At 39.6% G+C, this 27,275-nt stretch overlaps 1 protein-coding gene across 3 annotated transcripts in view; it reads right to left on the bottom strand.

The window, feature by feature from the left end:
• LOC121944316 (transducin-like enhancer protein 4) overlaps nt 1–24,436 on the bottom strand; it is a 45,385-nt gene extending 20,949 nt beyond the window's left edge. For 2 of the 3 annotated variants that reach the window (XM_042488059.1, XM_042488060.1), the window contains exons 1-6: nt 23,954–24,436; nt 23,517–23,614; nt 21,638–21,701; nt 21,474–21,518; nt 5,254–5,316; nt 38–112 (exon numbers count right to left, since the gene is read on the bottom strand). In XM_042488059.1, the coding sequence (XP_042343993.1) occupies nt 38–112; nt 5,254–5,316; nt 21,474–21,518; nt 21,638–21,701; nt 23,517–23,614; nt 23,954–23,998 (390 nt within the window). In that variant the 5' untranslated portion in view covers nt 23,999–24,436. The remainder of the gene's footprint in view (nt 1–37; nt 113–5,253; nt 5,317–21,473; nt 21,519–21,637; nt 21,702–23,516; nt 23,615–23,953) is intronic. The other variant, XM_042488061.1, reaches the window with a different exon arrangement.
• Nucleotides 24,437–27,275: the final 2,839 nt, after the last annotated feature.

The raw sequence follows: 27,275 nt of genomic DNA, 5'->3' as shown, positions 1-27,275 counted from the left end.
ATGTGTGTGCGTGTGTGTGTGTTTGCAATACACCCACTCCTATGATGGCGTTGAGTTCAGCCATGGTGACCTGCTTGGCCCGCTCCACTGCCTGCACCACCTGCTGCTGATGCTGGAAGAGAAACAGACAGAGACGATCAGACAAAGTGAGACATCGAAGCCACAGTTGAGACAGAGAAAAGGAACTGTTAAATTCTGGATTTTTAAAGAGGGACTACGTTGGTTATAACCTCTATGGACAAACAGAAGGAACAATGACAACAAATATAAATAAAGATAAGACTTTGTGTACACCTCACATTAAAGTGATGCTTTTTCCATCTGTAGAGATAAGTCTGCCTTTTCTATCAAACCTAAATCACAGCTAAATGGCAGCTGTCAGTCAAACACTGTTACATTACACAGCCTGACACACTGTTATCAATCAGCAGTGCACTGATAATAAAACCTGACAAACTGTGCACATCTCATTACACCAGCCATAAATGTTCAAGTTTTTCACAATGGCCACTACAGTTAGCAGCCCTTCCACGACAGGCAATGTCAGGAAAACACAGATTTTTTTAACATCAAACTGCTTTATTTAGTGTTTTCACTGGCTTAAATCACTGCTTTTGTTTGTTTTGAAGAGGAAGAGGCCTCGCAAATAACTCGGCTACGGGTAAAAACCTCCTGACTGTGTAGATTTTTAGATTTTAGTTATTATAGAAAAAGGTGAGCACACATTAGCAGGTGCTGGGCTAGCAGCCCATCTACAACATGCTAAGCAGCATCTAAGAAACACTGATTTATAACATATAATTGCTCTATTCAGGGTTATTATTATTAATTATTCTTTTTTACCAGTTTTAATCACCTGGTTTTGTTACGGAGAGAAAGCAGATAATTCGGCTCTTGGTAAAAAACACATAACCATACATAGTTCACAAAGCACTGCCAGAAATTCACAGAGAAAATGTGCTGCTCTCATCTCCCAAACAACTGAAGCAAATGGTGACCAGGATTCAAACTTAAAAAAAAACCAAAAAAAAAAAAAAACCATAATGAAACAACAAAATGTCTCCTCAGTGCTCGTCCAAAGTAATGCAAGTGTCCTGAAGCCCCGACGTGCCAAGTTGGTTTGAAAAATGTCACTGGCACCATCTTTTTAGCCTTGTTGTGTAGCCTGTAGCCTGTGGCACCTAGTGTGGAAGCCGTGTTCACGTACACGCCCGGACAAGACCAAAGAGAGCTCATGGTTTCTGCGCACCAGTGTTTACATGCTACCCAGAAACCTTCCCCACACACAGTAGTTTCTAACCAGACAAGAGGTACCTGCTGCTTGCTGTTAACTCGGGAAGTCTGTGTCTGAACGTGTTGGAGGCTTCCACAAGCTCTCGTTGGTCTTGCTCACGCGCATTCATGAATGTGGCTACCACACTAGGAGCTACAGGCTGCAGGCTACAACAAGGCTAAAAGCCTGACGCCAGTGACATTTTTCAAACCAATTTGGCACGTTGGGCCTTCAGGACACGTGGATTACTTTGGACGAGCAGTATGGAGACATTTTGTGGTTTTATTATGTATTATGTTAATGTTTGAATCCTGGTCGTCATTTGCTTTAATTGTTTGGAAGATGAGTGCAACGCCTTTTCTCGTGAACGTCTGGCAGTGTTTATTGGACTATGAAACTTTGCCTGACTTTACATCAGCAAACGGGTGAATAGATATTGACTGAATTTTCGTTTTTGGGTGAACAATCAAATTTCACTTTCAAATATCATCAGAAAAGAACCAGAGAAATCTCCCTGTTTGTTAACACTGCTCTTTGCACTTCACTTGGAAAACAGATGCCCCTCCTCACAATTTGATGTTCATCAGTGTGTTCATTAAACTCGCAAAGAGAAGAAACGAGCAGCTAATTAGGGTGAATTAGTTGGTCAAGTGTAACTTACACAGGCCAGTTAATTCCTCCTTTGGGGGACTGATTTTTTTAAACCAAACCAAACCAAACAAGTGGAGGCCTCATGGGACAGCTCAAGGTCTATGTTTGCAAATGTGTCCAAGATACATTGTAACAGAAATGTTCAAACATGTATAAACACCTACAATATCTTACAAGAAGCCAAGTGTGTATGCATGTAATTATGTACAATGTGCTGGAGATGATGTTTTACTTTTGTGATGGTAAAACATTTTCAATCCATCAGTTTTTCAGTTAATGTGGTTATGGCATAGCAGCTACAATGTACATAGTTTGTTTTCTGCCCACACGTCTCAAAAAGGTGTACCTGCAAAAACATCAGAGAAACAGACAGAGAGAGAGACAGAGAGACAGACAGCTAACAGGGCAAAGTCATCCAAAGGGTAGAGAGCGAGAAAGCCAGTGAGAGGGAGAGCAGTAAAGATTCATCCAGGAGCGCAAAACATCAAAGTAGAGATGAAAGAGCTCATCCAGTGTGGAAATGAACCTGACCATCGAGTTCAGCCGCACCTCTGCAGACTAAACCTGCCTGAACGTGACTCACACACGTGAAAAGATCCATCAGTCTGATGAATATTGGCAAAGAGCTGCTGAACCATTGTTATCAATAATTCTAATAATTGTCGACCTGGACACCAGATATTCAATAAACAACAAATTTACTTTTCCAGCAAATCAGATGCTTTTCATTTAATCAAATTGTCATTAGAGTTTCTGTTATACATGAAGCTTGAGGCAGAAACAGCTATCTGAAACACTGCTTTATTGGCGGCCCAGATTTATTAAAACACTGTGCCTATGTGTCTGCATTAGCTTAAGGGAGATGAGCACAAATTACTTCAACTCAAATGAAAAACAAATGCAAAAAAACCCTGATAATGTTACTTTGGTCATACTTTTGTTAAACGTCTTTATTGTTGTTGTTAATCTAAAGTGAGTGGATTACTGAAAGGCTCTGTCAATATCAAAAGTTTCCTGCAATCATTACAAAAACTTTGTAAAATGATCGCAAAGTAAGATATTACATTGCACCATGCAATAATGGGCTAGTAATTGTCACATTTAAGCAGACATAATAACCAAAACAATTAGATCACTCAGCTAAATTATGCTGAATTTAAAGCTGGATTTTTTTTTTAATCTAATACCAGTGCCACTATGATAACTGTGGTTTTTAATTTGCACCGCTGGAAGATATTTTGCTCATTCTCTGACTCGAGAAGGGCTTTAGACATATAATTGTACAAAATTGTAGATGTTGAATTACAATTAATAAAATGCTTCCCATTCTCCAGCTGTTTGAATCTCTCCTGTACGCGGGGGCAGATGTAACATTTAACAACTAGTGTTTTATCAATTTTGCTACGACCAGTGGTTGTAGAAACTGATGACTGTTAAGAAGTAGAACACAGATGCAAGTCAGCTGCATGAAAAAATGTATCCTAATAGTTCAAGAGGTTAAGAGTAATGACAGCAAAATCAAAAAGTGTCGCCATGAACTTCCTGTTGCAGTGACAAAATGACCGAATCCTGATGCAAATGAGAAAGAGCTGGTATATATAAAGATGCTATGTCAGTTTTACCACTGATAAATACTTAAAGGGGAAACACTGAACTGAGCTTTAAACACTAAAACATTAATTAATTGAATTCCATTATCTGCCAGACACAAATACTTCTCTTTAAAAAAAAAGACAAACATGAACAATAAATTGCTTTTCCAAGAGAAAATGCTGTGTACATTTAACAAAATAATGATTTAAGTTATGACATATCAGATCGAAGAATTTAAAAGGAATACTTCACCCCCCAAATAATCATTTGTATAACAATTGTTCACCCCAGCTTACATGACTTCAGAAGGAAAACTTTGTATTTCTCAATTGTGTCCACAATGAACAAAAAAATGATAAAAAGCAAACATTCTTGATGAATTGAAGTAAAGGGTTTTTGAGTTTCACAACAGCAAATCCAAACATCTGTTTACAAACTCTCACATAACTAGTCCAGTGTAATCCAAGGCTTAGTTTTACAGTCATGTGATCAGTACCATCAGAAACACATCATATTCGCAAAAATTTTGATATTTAAAACACTTGTGTATAAACATGGAAAAGTACTTGCGCTGTTTATGTTTAAATGTTACCATTTTCACAAAAAATGTGTCTTAATGTGGTTTTGCTGTTGTTATACATGGCCCCCTATTACTTCAATTTCTTTCACTGTGGAGGCATGAAAAAAATGTCTTCACCAATTCAAATTTACCATGGAGTGAGTAACTGACATAATGATAATTTGGGGGGTGAAGTATTCTTTTAAGGTGTGAGACATATCCTGTCTATATATGCACAACTATATTGAGTCCTTATGAGCACATATACAGGTCGACTGATTCATTATCCTATTAGTGACAACAATGACCCTGTCAAAGAAATTCCCAAACGACAAGCAGTAACAATATCAGAAAATGACAAAAATAAAAATAAAAACAAAGAGCTCTCACAGACAAATGCACACACAGTCGACATGATTTGCTGCACAATAATAATATGATTTTTGTTACATTTCATATGCACACCCTGTGAACGAGGCTGTGCATCAAAACAAAGCAGTAAAAGCCGTTTCCTCTCCCTGCCTCCCCTCTCTGCGGGCCTCAGGGCTGTGTAGCAGCGCCACAGTCTAATGCCATTATTCCTAATCCACCCTAAACCCTCCTAATCCATGGCTAATCTGGAGGAGAGCTTTGGAGTCCACACTCACTCCTTCCTGCTGTTCCCACCCCTCAACACACACACGAACACACACACACACACAAACACTTTTAACTCCTCCAGAGAAAGGATTTACCAGTTAAACACACAAACACCTAAAGAATCCATAATAAACATACTGTATAAAACACACCCACTACTGTACGTGCACACATTTACAGCGTATATAAAATGCATGCAGGTGGACAAATACACAAGCACACAAAATGAATCCAAACACAAAAGAATTTTCTCACACACACACTCACACTCAGCCGCTGGCTCCTGCATATGTTAGTGGGAGACATTTAATAAGTTCAGAGCATATCTGCCTATCCCGAGCAGGGAGGATTAGCCCAGGATAATCTGTGTGTACAAGGTTGTGTGCATGCATGTGTGTGTCTGTATCTGTCTGTTTTGCCCCACAATCCACCACACACTTCTCCTCCTTCTATGGTTCCTATCTGTCTCCCTTCCTGCGTCTCTCTCTCTCTCCCACCTCCGTCTTAACTCACAGCGACAGGCATTTTTGAGTCTTACCTCTTGAGAGAGGAACGGGATGACTTGGGCGCAGATTGCGTTCAGCCGTTTGACGATCTCTGCCTGCAAGACAGAGAGGTAGGTGCAGACAATACAATCATCTTCAAATTTACCAACAGACAAGAAGGCGTCGTCCTCTGCACACAACCTACAAATGCTCACATCAAGTCAGTTTAATACGTTAAATTAAAGCAATAGCCCACATTATTTTCACATAGTGGCCAGTAATGTGAAACAAATGATTCATTCTCAGTTGATGAAAGCTTTTACTGGTGTTTTTTTTCCAAGAAAAATCTTTAGCTCATGAAAAGCCAGGTTTGCAAACGTATTCACGAGGATCGAAATGCATAAAACACATTTGTTAGACCTCAAGGATTTACAAAATGCATTTTAATAAGTAAACCTGAATGTAAACATAACTTTTGTTTGTTAACAAAAAACTCCACAGGGTCTCTTTAAGTTCAGGATTTTAATGAAAAGAAGACGACGATGAACTGGGAGGATGGCATGAGCAGCAATGGCCATGAAAAGAGCAAAACCACCAAAAACTAAAACTTCATCTTCAGAGAAATGGAAGATAAAATACATGAAAGTACCGCCCACGTTGTGTGTTTTAAAGACGATCTCTGGGAAGTGCAGAGCACAGACAGCTCTGTAATGAGCGCTTAGCACCAATGTCATCAAAACAGAAGAAACAAACCTCACAGAGAGGGTGCCCTCCGAAACTTTTGTGTGATTTTTGTAACAAAGATTGCATCTGCCAAGAAGTCAGACTATAAAGACAGAGTGTCACTTTTTAGACCTAAACAAAAATGTAGGTAATGACATGGAAGGATGATTAATTGATTAGTTGATGGACAGAAAATCAACCAGCAACAACACTGATTGGTTAAGTTATTAATCAAACACAAATGCTTAATGATATCTGGTTTCTGACTCCATTCCCATTGCCAGGAGATCAGAGCCGTGTACACAGCTCTACAGCAGACAAGTATGCCCTTCTATGTTTTTTTGTTTTTATTTTTCTAATGTGTCACATTAGGCATCTTGGACAGGCCAAAATACAGCAGAAAACAGCATAGAAATTGAAATTGTACCCTGCCTACATCTTTTTTCATATCTCTTAATTATTGTGTTTCTCTCCGTGCAAACTAAATTTTGAAAGCCATTTGAGCACTGCATGGAAAAGAGTGGCCGGTAATTTGTGTCACATTGCAAAGGGGCAAAAATTACTTCCCTCACCACTGTTCAGAGCAGACCAAAACACGAAGACACGCAGATGCCAAATAAAGTGACTTCAACATGAAATTCACAGGTTTCCAAAAGATGTTTAAACAAAGTTTTAAAAAAATTAAATTACATTTATCCTTGATCCTGCTACATCTTTGAAGTTGAAGGATGAGTTCATTGAAATCAGCAGCTTCTATGAAAAATTCCATCCAGTTGTTTGGGCATATTGCTGCTGGTGGCATCATTTAATTCCTGCAGTGCATTTTTTGAATTTGCTTCAGAGTCTTGTGTCCTGTCGGCTCTGAACAAGGTTCGCCCATCCATTGCAGCAGCTTGATCCGGGATGTTAGGTGTTAATCATGTCTCTGTGAAGATGTGTGCAGAGCAGTCTCTGATTTCCTGCTGCTGAGTGAGCCTCAATCACATCAACTTTTCCCGATGTTGATAAGTGCTTCTCTATCATAGAAAAGTCGTGCTTCAGCAGAAGGGGCCATGGAGTCGAAAAAATAGAAAAATATAGCAAAAAGGTAGCAAGGATTTGAGGAGCTGCTGGCTGCTGCATGTGCATGCACTGCCGTTGTCATAGCAGCTGCTAGCTGTTTTAAAATCTTGTAGTATTTATTCATTGAACTCATGCCTCTTCAGATAATTAGTCGTCTGTCCCATAAGTTTCAAGCAAAAGTGATTTTGTTAATTTATTAAAAACACTGTTGCAAGCTATAAATATTATGTCATCAGTGTCATTTGTGCCAAGATAACTTGGCCTGTGCATCCTGCTGCTGTCAAAACCATTTGAGACAGGATACTGAAACAAAATAATAGTCTGTTCAACAAAAGCCAGAAACAAAGAACAATGTGTTTTGCATGGAGAGTTGTCGACTTTTTTATTGTCCTTCCTTGAAAAAACCTTGTGCCTACATTACCCAAAATGCAACCTGAACACTGACAGCTCAGTCAGACATTTGGGTGTCATTTCTAGATACAGCTAATAGTCGTAGCTGTTAGAAGTACCAGCATCATCCTAAAATTATCAGGCTGTACTATTTAGCCTTTAGTATCACTGTAAGTTATTCTACTACTGTTCTCTCTGAACATCAATTAACATCAGTCTAATGGATGATTTGTGAATGTAATACCAGGATTTGGCCCTCTTGAGAGTTTGGAGGAGTACAGAGAGAGGAGTCCACTTGAGCACACAGCTGAAGGAAAACATGAGATTCTTCTCGATTTAATCAGCTAAATTAAGAGATTACTGCTGAAAAGATAATTCAACCAAGTCCAAACCAAATGCAAAAACAGTTACACGTCAAGCGCTTGTTTCATGTATATAACCTTGACAGAGGTGAACTTTGCTCTGGTATCAGTAGTAACAGAAGCCTCCTGAGGGTATGGGGGCAAACCTGCAGACACACACTGATACAAGCCCTAAAGACAGACGCACAGGCAACACTGCAGCACAACACACAACCATTTGCGCACAAGCTCAAGAAGATACACACTTCCACAGCCTTCTCTGTATTCATCAGATGGTTTTACTGAACCCAAGGGGTGGCTTTTAAAGATTATACTGCACTCTCTCTCTCTCCACATCAGGTAGGATTTTTTTTAACAGGAAATTGCCTGATCCACTGTCCCAAAGGGAGTGCTAGTAGTGCAACTCAAATCCAAACACAAACACAGAAAGAAGACAGACTCACACAGTACACAGTGCTAAACGTCACTCTCTTTATTTGTAAGACTAAATACAAACCACTACAGAGCAGAAAATCTGTCTTTGAGAGAGAGGTCACGTGACCTGCAAGCACAATAACTAGAAGACTCTGGGGCTTTTCTCAGATTTTATAAATAATTTGACTTCCAAAAATATTTTCCTTGGTTATACAAACTATATTTGATGTCAAGCAACAGGGATCTGTTGACTTGACGATTGAAATACAATCAGCAAAGCGAAAAACTACAGGATGCAAACAGCACTGCAACTACTGATGTTAGCACAGAAGAAGTCGCATCCATTGTGCTACCTAAACAGTAAGTTTTCCTGGAGGTGGTTGTCACTTACAAACTAATGTGGCAATGTGTAACAATCTGTTAAAATAAAACTCAAGAAAGAATGTGATGCCTCTTTGGACAATGTGAGGGATTTTGTAACTAAAGTCAACAGAGTACAAGGACCGTGAAATGCCAAGTACTCATCAACGCTTCAGGGAACGAAAAACTACAGCACAAGTTTGCCCTGTTAGAGGACCAAATGTCACATCTGGGGAATTCTGTCAAGGAAGGGGAGAGAACTCAAACGCAGGCAAATACATTTCAGGTGAGCAGGTAGGATAAAGGAAATTTAATTCAAGGCACAGGTCAGGAACAGGCTTACAGGTTGGCAAAAGAATGGCAGTCAGAACAAACAAATCCAAGACAGGTGAGCAGGTCAGGTACAGAGCTTTGATTCTCTGCCAGACCTCGACTGTGCCTGGCTGTAATTTCTCACTATTCCCTTGGGCTTGAATCGGGTCGGGTTCTCGCCAAATTAACAAAACTGATGTGAACTGTCTTATGCTTAAATGGCACTTTGGCAGGAGTTTTAATGGACTGAATCAAGACAGAGGGTGGAGAAAGAGAGAAAGTGAGACCATGTGGAGATCCGGGGGAGAGAGAGAAAGCACAGGCGAGAGAGGGACAGAAAATGAGAAAAAGAAAAAGACAACTGGTTGTCAGTTTCTGCTTCTCTCTCCCCAGCAGTAGAAGAGAGGTGAACGGTATTTATCCTCTGCGTGCTGCATCACCATTATCATCACTGTGCGTCCTAGTTGGGAAGTGAAGGCTTAAGAATCATTGACAATAATGCCAAATGGTTTTCCCATTATGGAATAATGTTCTGGAATTTATGGAAGATTGGTTTAAATGTTTTCTGCCCCGATCACCACAGCTATGTCTCCTCGAAGATTAAACAGTTGTGCCTAATTTGAGTAAATATTCATGCAGAATTCTAATAAGTGGATTGATAACATGTGCTCGGCTAATTCTTTCGATGTTGGAAGGAGCCCAAAACCTTGACGCTAAAAATGTGGAAAGAAGAAATGATGGCAATAGTTTCATGTGAAAAAATGCTTGGAAAACTGACCTGGAAAAATCAGTTTTCTAAGGAGCAATGGGAGTTTCAGCCGGTATATATTAGAAGACTAGAACCTGTTCTAGGTACTGATGAACCGCACAAGCACATACATGCAATTGTGCGTGCATAATTATGCATTTATACATAATAGTCAATAAAGGTTTAAATTATAAAAAAAAGAATCACTGACAAGCTTTCCAGACACTAAAGGAAATGGGACGGTTATATACTGAGGGGATGATGAGGGGAAGTGTAAACCGGTGAGAAAGTGGGCGGGAGAGGAGTTACTGAAAGAGTCAGGTGAGTGGGACAGGTGGAACAGAGAAGGTAACAATTGATGCATCCTGAAATTATACCACAGGTCCCAAAAGTGTCGAGATAGGGTTAAAACACAAAATATTTGCACATAAACTTTATAAAATTCAAGGACATAGTCATCGTGACGTCACTTATTAGTTTGTGGACTCCGTCAGAAGTGACCATATCTAAATGAGGGCGTGAAGCTGTGATGTGACCGAATACCCAAGGACACTAACTCAAAGTGGCAATGCCCTTAAATACGCATAATTTTAAGCCTCAACAAAATCTAAACTGGTGAGTTATTTGAAAATTCACCACGTCATGAATGGGAAAATTAAATAAAGAGAGCAAAACCATCTTTTGCCAGCATCAAGTGGCCATTCGAGGAAAGAGAACTGCAGTTTTTGGTATTTTCATGTTGGCTTAATTTTTCAACCCCCCAAGGTCACAGCTTAAATTTACAACTCAAACTTTATTGATGTTTGGAACCCAGGCATTCTAGACAACACGTTTTTTCACATTCCATAAATTGTTTTCAAGGACTGACAATTTTTTACGATCTGAAAGACACAACACCTGTTCAGTCTCTACCAACCACATCGGGTGACCACAACCCATTAAGTTCTCAGCATCGATTTAAGTTTCAAATCTGAAAAAATATCAGTGATGGTGCTTCAATACTTTCCTTTGAAATGGCAGGGCCATTTACGAAGTTTACAAAAAGAACTGTTGCATTCGTTGATGAGAAATTGCAAATACCAGGTTGCGGATGGCCACAAAGGTTTTCTTCAGTTATTTCACAACATTGTACAGTAAACATCACACCTGAAAAGATTAGAAACCTCAGGATACAAAAATCTGAGGAAAAAAGTTTACTGTTGGAAAAGACGGGTCATTCAAATACAATAAGAGCTGAGTTGCAGGTGGCTAAACAAGAGTTGAATGGCCGACTGTTGAGACACACACAGAACCAGACAAAACTATAATTGTAATGGCAGCAAACAGCAGGCTACTACTTCTAAACTAAAACGGTTTGAATCCAGGGCTTTCAGATTCTATATAATATCCTTTAAACAACTGGGTCCGAGGGAGATACACAACACTTTTTAAATGTATCCCAAAGATTTGTACACATCATATTTCAACCCAGTTAATGTAATAATTTTTGCAAGGCATGGATCTGTAACCGGGGAACTGGAGGAATCTGCAAGCTCATGTTTGATATGCTCTGGCGGATACGTCTGGTTCCCCTCGCATTGCCTGGGTCAGGCTACATTAATAATAATAACATAATAATAATAATAACATCTAATATGGTGTGTGTTTCAGACAATGACTTACAACTTGCAAAGCTTTGACACTTTTTGCAGAATACAAGATGATGTAATTTGTGACTTATGCACATTTACGCTGAAGAAACGTACATCTGGCTTTTTAAAGAGGAGCGCCGTTGAATTGTTTTCAAGAATAACCAGGTGACTGCAACTGATGTGAACTTTCTTCTAAATTACAATTTTACAATTCAGATCACGAAATTGGCAAGACATATTCATGCTACACCATCAAATTTCATCTCTGCACTCTGCTGTCGCTTTACATTTGTCCGTTGCTCAGTGCTGCACCACGTTTTGTTGCTCTTATTGGTTGTAGGTCTGTTAAATTGAGTCCAGACATAGTTTGATCTACAGCCGTTAACACTCTTGGAGATCAAAAATGAACTGAGGGGTTTCAGACTTACCTGCATTTGCAATTTGGTCTAGCAATGTCATGCATATGACCTTTGTTACAAGAGCATGACACAGCAGATTTCTCAGTGTTTCTACAGGAACTGAAGACTGCATTGAGCAGGATGTCAAGAGGGAAATCTCTGGGCCCTTAGGGGATCCAATTTTAGTATTTCTGCACCTTTGGAACCTCTTTTGGCCAGCACTTGTGAGCTCCATTGATTTTCTGTCAATAGACTCATTGATTAATCCTTTCAGCTCTATACCAGAGATCTACAAAACATCAGAAGTACCAGAAGTCAAGATAATCTGCCTTTAAATGCAAAAAACGTTCACTTTTTAATATTATGTCTAACATCTCTTCCTAACACACAGTTTGCAAGAAAAAATGGATGGAGCGCAATAAAGGTGTTCAGATTTACTATGGATGACAACAACATTCAGGAAGCCTAAGGAGTCCTAAGTGAATCTAAGGAGCAGCTTTCTGTTGTTTGAGTTCGCAAAGCTTCGCTAAAACAGAGTGAAAACAAGATCATTTCAGTGGCTATGGTTACATGCACATCAATATTTCCTTATTATTTCCGACTATGATAATATTCTGTATTTGATGTGGGTCATAGAAACAGCATAATCCATTTAATATTCCGAATTAGGCCATTTTCCAAAAATTTGCATTTTCCAATTACAACATGGGATATGCTGGTATTATTGTAGAAGTGTCTCAATTGGATTTTTTTCTGCAGTTTGCGACACACTGCCACTTGTCTGTTTACAGGCAGCTCTGTGTGTTGCCATGGATACGTTATAAACAAACCAACTCAGTCCTTATGAAAGACCTGGAACAGGTTTTTTGGATGGCCATAAAAATCACAGCGCCGACTTTTTGAAGGCAGTGATGGAAGGAAAGTGGGAGTCCAACAAGTCCACCCCTGATAGGAAACTGAAAAAAAAATCCTACTTGATGCAAAGAAGCAGCATGAAGAGCGTCTCCAGCCATTCAACTTTTTCATATTTTGACGTGATAAACAACATGTTACGGCACGTTCAACTGAGTCTGTATTGCTGCATGCAAACAGGAGAGGTAGTGGAATATTCATTTTCATTAGCCATGTAAACAGCTTAGTGGGAGTATTACCTTTTGAGAATAAGGGCAAATCTGCAATATTTTGTGCATGTAAACATACACAGTCTTTTCCATGTCCTAATCAGTATGATGCTTATTTGAAAAACCACTTCCTGTGTTCAATGAGACACCGAGCAGACATCTTCATTTTGAAAAAAATGATACAATGAAATGTTTATTTAGTTGAACGTTTGCATCGCGTCTAGTTAGGCAGAGGTGTAATACTTCAGTCCAGGACTCAGAGTTGACTTTTACATGTATGTCTTTATCTTCACTGAGGCAAAAGGTGTGTTCTGACAAAAAAGCAGCACCGGCTCATGTAAATGTTTTGCGTTATGGTTTTACGTTAAAAGTAAATGCTGCAGAAAATGTTCAGCCACAGAGCAGACAGACAGAAAAACAAAGGTGCAGAAGACTTCAGGCTGAGTCTAATCCATTCTGCCGACATCTTTCAGTCATTCCTGAAGATTTGAGGGGTAATGCACTGAGGAGGTTTCACCAAATACATTGATTCATTTAGTGTTAGCGTTTCATGATTCACTTACTGAACACCAATGTCAGAAAATACCCTAAAACACATTTGACATCAGAGCATTTTCATTCTGTCTGATGATACGTTCGTATCACTGAGCGTTTTACAGAGCTTTTAAGACAAGACTTGAGAGGCAATAAATGTAGATCTTAAAAATATCTTTTGTGAGACACAGGATGTCTGAGCACCGGCTATCATTAGAGTTAGAGAACCATTTATAGTCGAGCAGATGGGGAACTCCAGGGAGGGTTGCAGTTCAACATACCTGTGATTAACACAGTGCTGCAGCCGCTCACGCTCCCACAGACAACCTAAAACACTGACATTTTCATTTTTATATTTAATGTTTATTCGGGGAAGACTTGCTTTGCACACATGCCCTTTTTCAGCTCAGTTATGCGTCACATTCATACACAGCAGGGAGCTGCCTGGTACATATTAGCTTCTGAAAAACTGTGCTGCATTAGATAATTGGGGTTTAAGTGCCTTGCTCAAGGGCGCCTTAGTGTTTGAGGCCTAAGGACGTCAGTGTTTGCACCTTAAGAAGTGAAGAAATAAAAGAAGTGCTTCCTGGGGTCTAGCATAGGGAAATGGATGTTCAAGGATGCAGTGAGTGGACAGCAGACGGCCACAGAGGTGAGAGTCAGGCTGTATGAGGTATGACATCTGCTTTGATATGAGATCGCTGCTAAGCAACGCCACAATTAATACAGCATCACCTGTGGTTAATGGACTGCATCTATATAGGACCCTTCAGCCTCAGCAGACAAAGGGCTTTACAATTTGCCGCTCATATTCTGGCAAAGCTGCCATGCAATGTGCTAGCCTTGCCCAGTGGGAGCAACTTGGGGTTTGATGTTTTGCTAAAGAAAACTTTGACATGCAGACAGGAGGAGCCTGGGACAGCCCGCTCCACTCAAAAATGTGTTTTTCTGTGTTTATGTCTCCTAAAAGATTTGACCTTGACTTAATTTTCCTGTAGTTTGTTACTTGAGAGGTGTTTTCACATTCCACTAAAGAAGGTTGCAATGTCTGCGCATTTCCCTTAAGTCAGAGATTCAAACGTGCGCCTGGCGAGCGGGATTAGGTAAATCACTACTATGAAAGCCAAATGCTGTCTAACATGGGAATTACGTATTGGAGAAGAAACCTACCTCAAGCTGAAGCAGTGTGCATGGCAGAGGCCAGATCCTGAATTTCTCAAAAAGGGAGAATCAGCAGATCTGCTTTCAGACCCTTTTTAGAGTTTTTTAACTACAATGTGGGAAAGCCATGCCAAACTAATTATTAGTGTATGTGCTCTAATATATCTCAATGCATGTAATCTCCTTATTGCATGGCACTTTGTGCTGCATTCCTTGTGTGAAAGGTGCCACAAAAAGCAAGTTGTTGTTGTTATTATTATTATAATAATAATATTATTATTATTATTATTTTTATTTTTATTCTTATTTATATTATCATTATTATTTTTATTAATGTAACTAAGGGGGAATTATGTTTCAGTTAGACAGGGCATTAAAAGAGGCAGGAGTTCTTTCAATTTGAATTTAAACTGTACCTTCTGATGTTATAACTTTGACCAAAATTAATGCAAAATGTATGCTTACTGTGATATTTTAAACAACTTAGTATCTGCTAATTGAGTCTCCTTAATAGTCTACAAATTCATTCTTAAAGAAATGAATTGAAACTGTCTGGAACACAACTATGTGGTTTTCTTAATAGTTTTTATGTAAAATATACATAATTTAGAGGTGAAACATAGTTGCATAATCAATTCAGTATTCAAGAAAAAAATTAATTGGCAGAAATTTTGATAATAAATAAGTAGTTAAAAAAAAAGTAAAAATGTCACAGACAAGGCAAGCTTCTCTTCTTGATTCATCATGGCAATGTGTGTGTGTGTGTGTGTGTGTGTGTGTGTGTGTTTGTGTGTGTGTGTGTGGTGGGGGGGGGGGGCTGTACAGATTCAGATCTCCACTAACAACTCTACAAGCTGCAGCACCAATCGATTCGTTTTGAAGAGTTGACCCTGAGATGTTGGCACAGAAAAGGAAACAAAAGCACTGGAGCAGAAAAGGAAATGGAGATGCTTTTCCACGAGGCAACACAACCAATTTCAGGTGACATTTTACATCAATGGCAGACAATCGTGACCGTCGGCCAGAGTGCAGGGGATGTCAGCCTGTTCGGCCAACACGTCTGTTCACACTACAGAGACCAAAGCAAAAAAGCAGGGCTCCTTTTTTCTGTGTCCTGCAGTTTGTGTAAACCGAGGACATTTTTTTTCTGCGGCAGACGGGCCTCGACTTCGACCTGTCACCGTCTCAGCGGTGAATAAATAACAAGAGACGACTTGCCAGAGAGTCCTCTAAGGTTAGGACTCAAACTCGGGTCGATCCATGGAGCTTATTGCAAGATTAGAGGACTCTGTGGTCACATAAAGCCCAGTAACCTCTAAGGCAAGATCATGCGCGCTGAATTTATCTTTGACCCTCTGTGTGAGTCGCCAGAGAAAATGTTCAGTTGAAAAAAGAGAAGAAAAAAAAACAGCGAGCAGTAAAACATCGTACTTATTTCATGGTTTGCCCTTTGTGATCAGATCAACAACATGCACTAAATGGTGTGATCTGACTGACGAAAAAAGGGCTACTGCACGATTTCCACTGAATATGCTTTCATTATTTACCTGAGAGCACCTACTTGCTATCTTTTAGCTTCCTGGATTACCGTACTCTCTTTGTGATAACAGGATGGTGAGCTAGCGCAGCACAAAAACAACCCAGCATAACCACTTATCGCCAAAGTTGTTGCGCAAAGGAACGGGAAAAAAAGGAAAAACAGCTCAAATACTCCCACTTTAACTCCTAACAACAAAGAAATTAGATCAGGCAGGAGCCCTGGAGTCAGATTGGTTCAGATAGAAGATCAAATGTCCATCTCCCCTGTGGAGCTTTGTAAGCACCACATCAGCACCACTTTTCACCACCAGCTAATACACCTAATGGACCCCACCATATAAAGGCTGTATTCCCCTGTGACTGTATGTGTGTGTGAGTGGGTGTGTGAAAGACAGAGCTAAATAGGTAGGGAGGGACAGAGAGGAAAAACAAAAGACAGGCTGCAAAAAGCTCGACCTGCAAAGTTAGTGCTTAATGTAAATGTTGCAGCTCTTAAGTATTTCTGTGCCTTAATAAAGTTTAAAACAAATCCTCTCCTCCTCCTGACAGGGTTATCAGTAGCAAAACAGTGTCTTGATAACTATAAACAAGACTACATTCAGTATTGACATGAGTACATTAATGCAAATAAACACGCCACTGGTTCCTTTTTAGAATAATTACTTTAAAAAGTGATGTAATGTCTATATGTGGCCAAATGTCACAACTGAATATATCATAAGTACCCTGGACCAGGGTTTCTACTACCTATGGCAAGTGAGATTTTTTTTAATGTCGCTTAGAATAAAATTTAAGACCAGTTTTACAGTAACCAGTAACCAAAGGGAAAAAAAGCATGATCTGAAAAAATAAAGAGTCCGATTTATCCCCAAAAAGAATTTACTCCCAAAAGATTTATTAAATATTCAATAAATCTTTTGGGGGTTAATGCTAGTGTGTAGATTTCTTCTGTTTTTCATATCTGTTTTTGCTTAATCCAGCACCTAGTTTTCCTTGCCTTTGGATGTGCGTGCTGCTTGAACTTTTCTCTAAAAAAAAGTATGATCTGACATTAATTACTTAAGGTCCAGGAGAATTTTATTTCATTTTTCAAATAAATATTGTAACATAAAGCATGAATTTTTGGTGATGTTAATGTGAGAGACATTCAGGTAATTTTCACTAATATATTTTAAAGATACCCAATATTTTGAGCTTTTGCAATGCAATGAGAAGAGAAAAACGATCAACAAAAACAAAAATAATCCAACTTCCCATGTCTGAGCATTTTTAAGACTTTTAAAAGGGTAATCTGAGACGTTTTAATGCCAATCAAAGCTTTTTCTTTAAATTAATGGATTTACTGCCTTTTAAGACTTTTTAAGGATCCGCAGAGAGTTTTTTGCAGCCTCAAATTCATAATTCAAGGTGCGCTCAAAAGTGACAGTGATGTCGCTGCAACATGTAAGTGATCCTAATGTTTATTTTTCAGGGCACAACTGCTGCACCCTTCTGCATTTATCATTCTACAGTAAATATGGAGGAGTAGTTGACTACTGTAGTGCAGGGATAACAAGAGCTATACAATCTGTCCCACCAGCAATATTTTAATAAAAACACCTGGAAGAGGATCAGCTCTGAATTTAAGATTACTGGTAAGCAGACGATGCAGGTTATGGTGAATTAGCAACATCAGGCAAAACATGCATTTCATGCCCTTGAAATTAGCAGAAGAGTAGCACCTGCTGCTCAAAGACGCAGCATTCGTAGGATAAGATAAAGGGCTGATTTCACCAAATTTGAACATGCAAGCTGCAACTTGTTACAAGAAAAAATCGAAATATTTATTTTAACATAAAGCATGACTTTTGACTGACAGCAATGCAAGTGGTGCTAAATGCTCAATAATTTACATATAGTTATCATTCCTAGTGTGGACGTCTCTTTACAGTCTTTATGCTAAACTAGACATTTATCAGACACATACAAGATTGATATTGATCTTCTCATCTAACTCTCAGCAGGAAAGAGAGTAGCGAACTGCTCCCTCAGTCCTCTTAGAGCCACTCAGATCAGTCTTGAGGCCACTTGTGGGGTCTTGACCCCCAGGTTGGGAAACAACACAATGCACTGTTGCGGTTTTACCCAGCATTCCACCATTTTCCGAAAACAATTTCAGAAAAAATGTTGGCACTGAGCGTTTCTGCAAACCACGGATATTTTACTTATGTACGTTCTTATGTGGCAGGTAGGTTCAAATTTCAAATTTCAACAACAATGTAGATACGTTTAGTCACAAATAAACACTTGGTTATGGTTTAAAAGTGTTTTGCTTAAAATACCCTGTTTTGAGAAGACAATCCCAGCAGCAAAAAGCAATGAAATCACTCAGATGGTGTGCTGTGCATCTCTCTCTCTCTCTCACTTTCCTATGTATCATTTTGTCATCTACGTAATTTTATTGTTCTTTGTGACATCTATTGCACATCTGTCTGTCCTGGAAGAGGGATCCCTCCTCAGTCGCTCCTCCTGAGGTTTCTACTTTTTTTTCCCTGTTAAAGGTTTTTTTGGGGCAAAATGTGATTTATGACAATGAGTTTTATAAATAACATCGAAACTGGATTGAAATTGAAATATTAACACGTTTCATGTGAGATTTTTATGTTCATAAACCATCAGAAAATATGAAGAAATAATTACAGGAGTGTCATCTAAAGTCTTATTTATTGTAATTTAAAGGTTCCAATATGCTTTTTTAATCTTGTTCTAAATGCATTTTCCAAAAGTAAGATGTTACGTGACCAAAATCCCCGAAATGAAACAAATGGGTCCCTCTCCGCTGCAGTAAAATGAGTTGTCAGACCTGGTTGGAAACACTGCCACTCTTCAGTATCAAAACGTCTTATTACTTCCTTCTTTCACCACTCTCTCCTCCCTGCTCCGTCCCTTTCCCTCGCCGTCCTTCGCTTGCTTTATTTCTCTTTCAGCCTCGCTAATTTGCAATTGATTAGCTGTCCTCCCGCAGCTCAGTCCCATGCTCTACACCCCTTGTACCCTCCCACCTTCTCCCTCCTCCCCGTCTCTCCCTGTCCGTCCTCTCCTCCATCTATGAGTCAATTTCTCTTTAACGAGGGCACCAGAGCCCTTCTCTGTAAATAAAACAGAGCCTATAGCCAAAAATCAATGGGCCTATTACCCCCAGAAAATGCTAAACAAGCAGTATTAGTAATTCGCTTGGTAGCGGACGCCGACTGCCTTAATGGCACTGGTGCTCGACACCCCCCAGACAACATCACCACCCCCTCCTCCACCCCCCGCTCTTCAATCTCGGCATCCACTCAACGAGCCACACACGTCGTATCATCATATCGAATGCCCTGGATAGAAGACACACATTAACGCCCATGCACGCTGCACGTCAAAATCATTTGCTTCCAAAACTCACACACACACACACACACACACACACACACACACACACACACACACTCTCAAAAAAAACCAAACATGCACACACACAGAGTGCTGGCAGAAATTAAGGATTCACTCTCCAAAACTGTTTCCTGACAGAAATCATTGGGCACCACACAGAACCACGGGGCACATTTTACCTCTATTATTTATTCTCCCTCTCCACCAAAACACACAGACAGACACACACACAGACACACACACACACACACACACACACACACACACACAGAGCAGACAGCAGGATTTATAGTAGTCACCCCATATTTCATCAGACAAGTCTGATTAGTGTGCCAGTAAAAAGCTGCATGTGTGTGCAACATCCACACACTGAAAAACACACAGACACACGACAACAGACTCAAACCAAGACCAACAAACACACAAGTAAAGGTGTACTATATAAGAGCGCACACAACATGCACAAATAGTACACACACAACTAAATAAACAACTACAGTGTGCATCTAGACAAGTACACACAAACCTACACACACACTAAGTAAACATGTACAGTATACATACAGGCTGTTATACAGATAGCCTGCCTCACGCATGCGCAGGCACACACACACAACCAGAGACATACACACACACGCACTTGCAGCAAAGTAAACACACAGCAAAGATACACACAAACAGAAAATCATACACACAGCGAGACAAAGGCCAAGCATTTATCACTTCCTCTCGTACTCACACACACATTGGTGCACACGCTACACACACCATTTCTCTGGAAATGAACGTGGAGCTGGTTAGCCGTGGCCCATTTAGCCTGGCAGCTGATGTGTGGTTAACACAGACATTTATGCTAATGACCCTCCACGTTTAAAAAAAAGGCAGCAGTAATGTAAAGGCTCGTTAAAGGCCAAATCCTCGTTCGCTCAAGTCATTTTTCAGCCCATTTTCGCGTTCAATTAAACTGATGAAATCATTATTCACACATGGAATTACTATTCAACCTCACAAGGCAACCAAGCTGCTGCTTTTTTTACCCTGTAAATCACATTTCCATTCTGAAATGTAGCACCTTTAATGTATATTCCGGGCTGATTGTGCTTTAACACTTGCCTTCAGTTTGTGCCGCTCATGTTCATTCAACCCACAGCTCAGCACGCAGTTTTCCTTAAAAAATAATTACCCGCTGATCTTTGAAAAACCCAGAGGGTGTTTGATGAAACTGACCGCTGCGCTGAAGGTATTCCCGGACTCTTCAAAGACTCTTCTAGCCATCTGGTTGAAAAAAGATTCTGAATGTTGCACTTTTTAACCTGGTTCTCATGTTGTTACTATATTTCCTGATATAAGAAGCCAGGAATAGCTCTTTTTTTACATGCAAGAAAAATATGAATGCATTGTTTTGCATGAAAATATAAAATATTGGAGAGAAACATAAAAAAAAATATACTGACACCGATAATACAGTTTCTAATTTGGGATGACATTGTGCAAACTAATGCAAGGAGTCATTTCTAACTATATCTTTGTTCTGATTAGGAATAAGATCTTATCTGTTGTTTTTTTATCCAGATGTTAAGTCTGAGTATTTTGGAAATAACTTCAAATAGTATTTAATGACCTTTTGGGCTTTTCAAAGATCACCAGGTATAAATTTATAGGGAAATAAGATGCCCAAATGTCAAACTTGAAAGGCCCAAACTGGAGCTAACACTACAAAATCACAAGCTGATTTCCAACGAAAAATGAATAGGTCATCATGAGAAGATAAAAAACTATTAAAAAATGTGTGTATGCTTGCAAGCTTAGGGCCTCAAAAACATAGCGGGACACTTTGAAACTTCAGTTTGAAAATTCTTCAAGTGACAGCAGTTTAGCCCTCTTATGATCACCTTATAGCAAAGGTGGTAGTTAAAAAAAAATCTCCAAATGTGCCTTTATAGATATTGTACAATTCAGCAGCAACTGCAGACTTTAAATGAAAATAAAAAAACTAAAAACTTCCATTAATCTTATTCACCATTTGCATTCCTCTGACACCTGCTGCAGTGTGGTTTGAATCAGTTTTACTTCTTTTTGACATTCGAGTAAAAAAAACCTTTCCTACCTGTTTGTGCATCTCGATGTTGAGTCCGTACGACATCTCATAGTACTAAAATAAAAAGAGATCAAAGCAAGGTCAAACAAACGTGTCTTCTCTGTTCCTCTTTTTGCACAAGCCTAAAATACTGATGCATTCATGCGTACGCACACGTGGTCAGTGAGACTCACCATGACATAGTGCCTCTGCATCTCAGTTTTCTCACTGGCCAGTTTCTCACACTCCAGTTTCAGACTGCAAGGCAGAAGGAACATGTTTTTTTAGTGTATGTTATCATCGTCACACACACGGGTTTGAAAGTACAACCGAAATGATTTATCACTTTAAATTATGACACTCTGCATGACGCCTTACATTTCTCACATGAAACAAAGTCACAAATTGAGACTTAGAGAAAATTGAATTGGAGATGTCACCTGCAAAACACTGAGCATGTAGCATCCTGTTACTTTAAATTTGCATTTCTAAATTTGAGTGCAACAAAGAAAAAGAGAGTAGCTTGGATCACACCAGCTTCTCCCTGCAGACGCAGACACTTACTCAGCAGGTGCAGTGCAGTAATTAATGGATCAATAAAAGACCACACAAACCTCATCATATATTCTTTACAGCGTGAGTGGATGCCCCAAACTGCACCATCGACAAAAAAGCAACCATATAATGAGGATCCATTTTACAACTACAAAAGCTTAACTCTTTCAAACACTGTCTGTTACTGGAAAGCATCATTAATACAGCACGCTTCTGTACATGTAATTTATGAGAAAAGTGGCAGGTAAACGGTGTTGCATAAATTTAGGATGCCAAAGTGCTAAACGCAGACAAGTAGAGACATATTTGAAAATGACTGAAATTTAAATTGTAGTATCAGCTGAAAACTTTAGCACTTTGAGATTCAAATTTTGGATCTTCAATATGTTAACACAAGCTTTTATTTGAGCTTGATGCATTTTTGACAGCGTCTTGTTGGTTTCATTAACCGAGGAGGTTGGAGAGTTTACACAGCGAGCAGTCTGAGTTGGAGGTTTTTGTTGACACAATATGAATGTCAATGATTTTTAAGATATTTAAAATTATGTAACATGTCACATGAGATTAGATGAGCTCAAAGAAAGATTTTTTTTTTTAACTTTCTTCTAAAAAAGATAAATAAAAATCTCCAAAGAAAGGAATGATGTGTATTCAGCGTGTATATCTGACTGACCCTTACTTCCTTTTTTTTTCTGAAATCAGTGCATGCCTGCAGTTTGGATTTCACACACATGCAGCAGTTTGATCACAGCATCATGCATGCAGCAGCCTCGGTTCAGCTCATACAGCTCCAGGATTGGTCAGTAGACTGGACCCACTGGTTCATCTCACCAGGTGATTGGGCAATAATTACCAGGAGGCCAGAGGTGGGCGATTATTATGCATTGGTATCGTGCTTATGGTTCTGCCCCCAAGCAATGTATTTCACACTTCATCATGTCGGGTGAAAAAGTATTTCACGCCACTTGCTTTTGCAGAGAGAGACGTGCATACCAAGGTTGATGGGGTCTACCGGTTAGTCACCAGTGATAGATGGACCCTGAGACAAATGTAGCGGCGTGTTCGGAGGGTCTGAGGAGATTTTATGGGATCTCCAGATGGATGTCAGACTAAGAATTTGATTTCTCTATCAAATCCTAAACATAAAATCAGTTTCTGTCTATTTCATGTCATTGCATCACGCATTTCCAGAAACATGTTGGTCACACTGTGTGACTTGCAGAGGAGGTCAACATCACAGACATGACCTTTTTTCCTCACACAGTCTGGCTGGTTTCAGTTCATAATATCAACTAGTGCTGCTTTTATTCTCATAATCAATCAATCTACTTATTATTTTCTCAATAAATCATTTGAAAATGCCTATAACATTAATCAATTTACTATTTTTGCAGCTCTTGGACTCAGAATAGCACACTAATCAGATATGCTATCACTCTTTAGCTCGACGCAAAGTTTGAATGTTTAATTTTTTTGTCACTTTTTTGCTTTTTTTCCATGCACCATCCAAACTCTCACCTGTGATATTGGGCTTGCAGGAAGTGGAACTCCTCTTTGATCCGGTCGCAGGACTCGGTGACAGTGAACTTTAACGGCTGTCCCGGCTGGTGGGGGACCTCAACCCAAACCAAACAGCGTGAAAGGGGGGAGGAAGAGAGGAAGAACTGAGCCACCAAAGTTCAGTGTCACCACACACAAAAACACAGGCAAGACTGTCGATGACAATAGGCCTCTGTTTCACACATGGCCTTTGGTTTCACTCAAGTCTCTTTACACGTTAACCCACGCACACTCGCAGACACACACAGCTGCAGCAGTTTGACAATGAGCGCAATTGTTCGTGCGAGCGCGCAGTGGCACGGAAACTTGATCTAAACTGATTACGCATCAGGCGCGCGGCTGTTAATCTGCGCTGTTTTGACACACTGCCTCGGCTGCTGCTGCTCTCTACTTACCGGATGCCGTGCCGGGGGGTACATCTTGCTCAGATCTCGAATCATTAAAAATGAATTGCAAAGTTCATCCACATAAACACGAAAAGCAAATGTGCGAGCACGGAGCTTTCCCTGTGCGTAAAAGCTCGGTCAGTGGCCGGTTTGCAAGCTATGTGCAGCTATCGTGGAGAGTGCAAACATCCTCGGACCTTTGGGTGGCCATCATTTTTAAGACTCTGTTTCAAAAGTCCATTCGGTGCGATACAAAAGCAGGAGTTGTCTCAGTCTTCTCCAAAAATCTCCAGCGCGTTACTCTATGCGCAAAAAGCTTAATATTATCCCTCTGAAACTAACAACGAATCCTCAATTTCCTCTGTTTTTCCCTACAAATCATCGACTTTTGACACATCGTGACCTTGCTCGTCCGCGTCTGAGGTTCTCCGTGGCGTCCCGTCGTCACGCATTTATCGGTTAATTTCCTCCAGCCTCCGTTAATGTTCACATCCTCCCACAGCGGCGGCGAACCAACCACCTTACTGACTGTAGCAGTCTGCCACCGCTAAGCCAAATTTAGAAGCAACCAGTCGTACGAGCGCAATTACATATTCACAACAATTATAGGTGCCCGTAGCGTGACGTCGGGACGTGTAGTTTAATTCATATTAGTAGATAATAAGCACTACAGATGTGCGTCTGCTGTAGAGAACTACAACTTCCCGGCTCCACCGCGAAGCCCCACAAAGCCAATGGTGTGTGGTCTGAAGGAGGAGCGGCCATTAAAGACAGCCAATAGCGACGTGTGAGCGAGCACACCGCGCGCCACCTCCTGCCACTCATCGATATGTTGTCCAATCACCTCCAACAGGATGCAATTTATGCAGACTCCCCACGTGGGTGCTCGGTCTGGTACTAAAAGATGTCACAGGGATTAATCTGGAAACTATCTGTTGACTTATGTGTTTTTTTATGGAGACTTCCAGGCAGAGGCGAACATATGGCCCCTAGGTGTCTCATGTTTTTCCTGTTTTTTTAATTGAATCGCCCAATAAAACAGTCTGCTATTATGTCCACAGATTGCACTCACAGCCCTGCAATTAAATTCTCATTGAGCTCCCTTGTAGGTACTTCTGCCTGCTTGTAAAGGATTTAACTCATATAGGGGGAGACAGACTAATGTAAACACTTAATTAACCTCCGTTTGAATTATTATTTCTGCTAAAAAGGTGGTTTATATTAGGTTTTTTTCAGCTGCCTTTATATTCTTTCTCTTTTTTTTAAGGTTTTCGAGATTGTTTCTGTTGACATTAAGACTTTTTCTGTCTTTTGACTGTTGTACCTGTAATTTGGCAGATGCAGAAGAAATACTCTGATCTACTACTCAAGCAAAAGTAGTTATACCACAAGGCAGGAATACTCCAGTACAAGTAGAAGTTATGCATTTAAAGTTTTATCAAAGTAAAAGTACAAAAGTGTTGTAACTGGTTACGGTACACATTAGAATTTGGGATTATTTTAGGAGGAATGATTCTAAATTATTATTTTGGATTTACAGAGTTAATTTGTATAATACGTACAGTAATTATTCCTTTCTCAGTAACAGCACTTGAGCTGTTATTTTAATTATATATTTTTATATTTTTACATGTACCCTTAAGTTGTTTTTTAATGTCCCCTATGAGTATGCTCACTGTCCCAAACGCTCAGACAGAAATTGTGAAAAGGGCCTCGTACTCTGCACCTTCAGCCTGGAATGTTCTGCATAATGAATACAAACTCAGGGAGCTGGTGTACTTAAATGTTTTAAATCTAAAATGAAAGACTTAGCAGCAGATTCTAGATGTTGATGGGGTTTTTTTTTATTCTGACTCTCAGAAAGCTCTCTTTTGACTCATAGATAGTTGACTATAACCATCAGAATTTATGTGTTGACTGTATGCAGAAAATTGAAACAAGTATAAGAACAATGTGCAATACATTAGAGGGAAACTTTGTATTTTTCAGCCTGCACCCTATTTTCCCTTGGTTTTGTGTCTAAGTGACTAATGGTGACAGGAGAGAGCGCTGCAGCCAGCAGCCACAAAACAGGCTGCATTGTAGTTCCTTTAGGCAATTTGTGCACTGTAAATTTTTGCCCATTAAAAGTGGATTCTTTTGCCACTGACAGGCTCAGATTGTTATTCTGTCTGACAACATTATGGAAATAATCCCTTCAGAGAAATAAATGTTCTTTGCAGATCACCAAGCTACACTTTTTGTACTTCAGCAGCACACTCTTTTTGGCAGTAAGAGTCACTAATGTTTCCAAAATTGTTTTTCTGGCAACAAGTCAGCTCTCGCAATATTTCAGATTGAGACTTCTCCTTGAGCGAGACTTGGTTACAATAACGAGATCATTGAGAGGCAAAGAAAGGATCAATGAAAGGTAAGAGAAAACATGTAATTTCTCATAGTCATTTCCAGAATATTGTCAGACACTTAAAATAATGAGCCTGTCAGTGACAAAAAAAGCACTTTAAGTGGAGTAGATTGAAACATTTTTTCTTTATATTTTGCTATTTGTTTGTTATTTTGTGTAACCAAGTACTGCTCAAGGAGAATTCTCGTTAAATAATCAGTCATGACAATGAAAATCCTTTACATAACACTAAGCTTCACTTTCTGTACTCCAACACACTCTTACCAGTACTCCTCTCTTCAACTCTCACTTATGTTTTCAAAGCGGTTTTTCCTGCAACTAGTCACCTCTTGCGGATTTCGTTGGCTTTGCTTTCTGTATTCCATCACAAACTCTTTCCGGCACTCCTCTCTCCAACTCTCAGTAACATTTCCAGACCAGTAAAAAACAAAGAAATATTTAATTTCTCTGTATGGTACTTTCTGTAATGAGTCGACAATCTGGGACGGTCAGTGGCAAAAACAAGCACTTTCTGTGGATGTAAATTAATGGTGCACCATTGCCCGTAGGATTTACATTGTAGCCTGTTCCATGGCTGCTGGCTGCACTGGTCTCTCAATACTGGACCAATTTTTAAATTTTTTTAAAAAATGTTGTTTACATTAGTCACTTAGACACAAAAACAGGGCAAAATAATAGGTCGAAAAATGCAGATGTTTCCCCTTTAAAGGAGCACAAATCTAAATCAATTTACAGATTTTTTTGTCTACAATCCAATGAAGACACATATTGCTGAGTAAATTGAAATACAGTCTGTTATAACCTGGACTCACTAAGTCTCTCTCTCACACTGTGAGGCAATGAGTGCATATGTCAGCCTACATTTGCAGCTGTGAGTAGATATTTAGTGTGGGTAGATGAAACACGCTGTTGCTGGGTCAGCAGCTC

Source organism: Plectropomus leopardus, chromosome 6 (assembly GCF_008729295.1).
Source record: "Plectropomus leopardus isolate mb chromosome 6, YSFRI_Pleo_2.0, whole genome shotgun sequence".
NCBI classification, from domain to species: domain Eukaryota; kingdom Metazoa; phylum Chordata; class Actinopteri; order Perciformes; family Serranidae; genus Plectropomus; species Plectropomus leopardus.
This window is presented reverse-complemented; position numbering and strand designations above follow the sequence as displayed.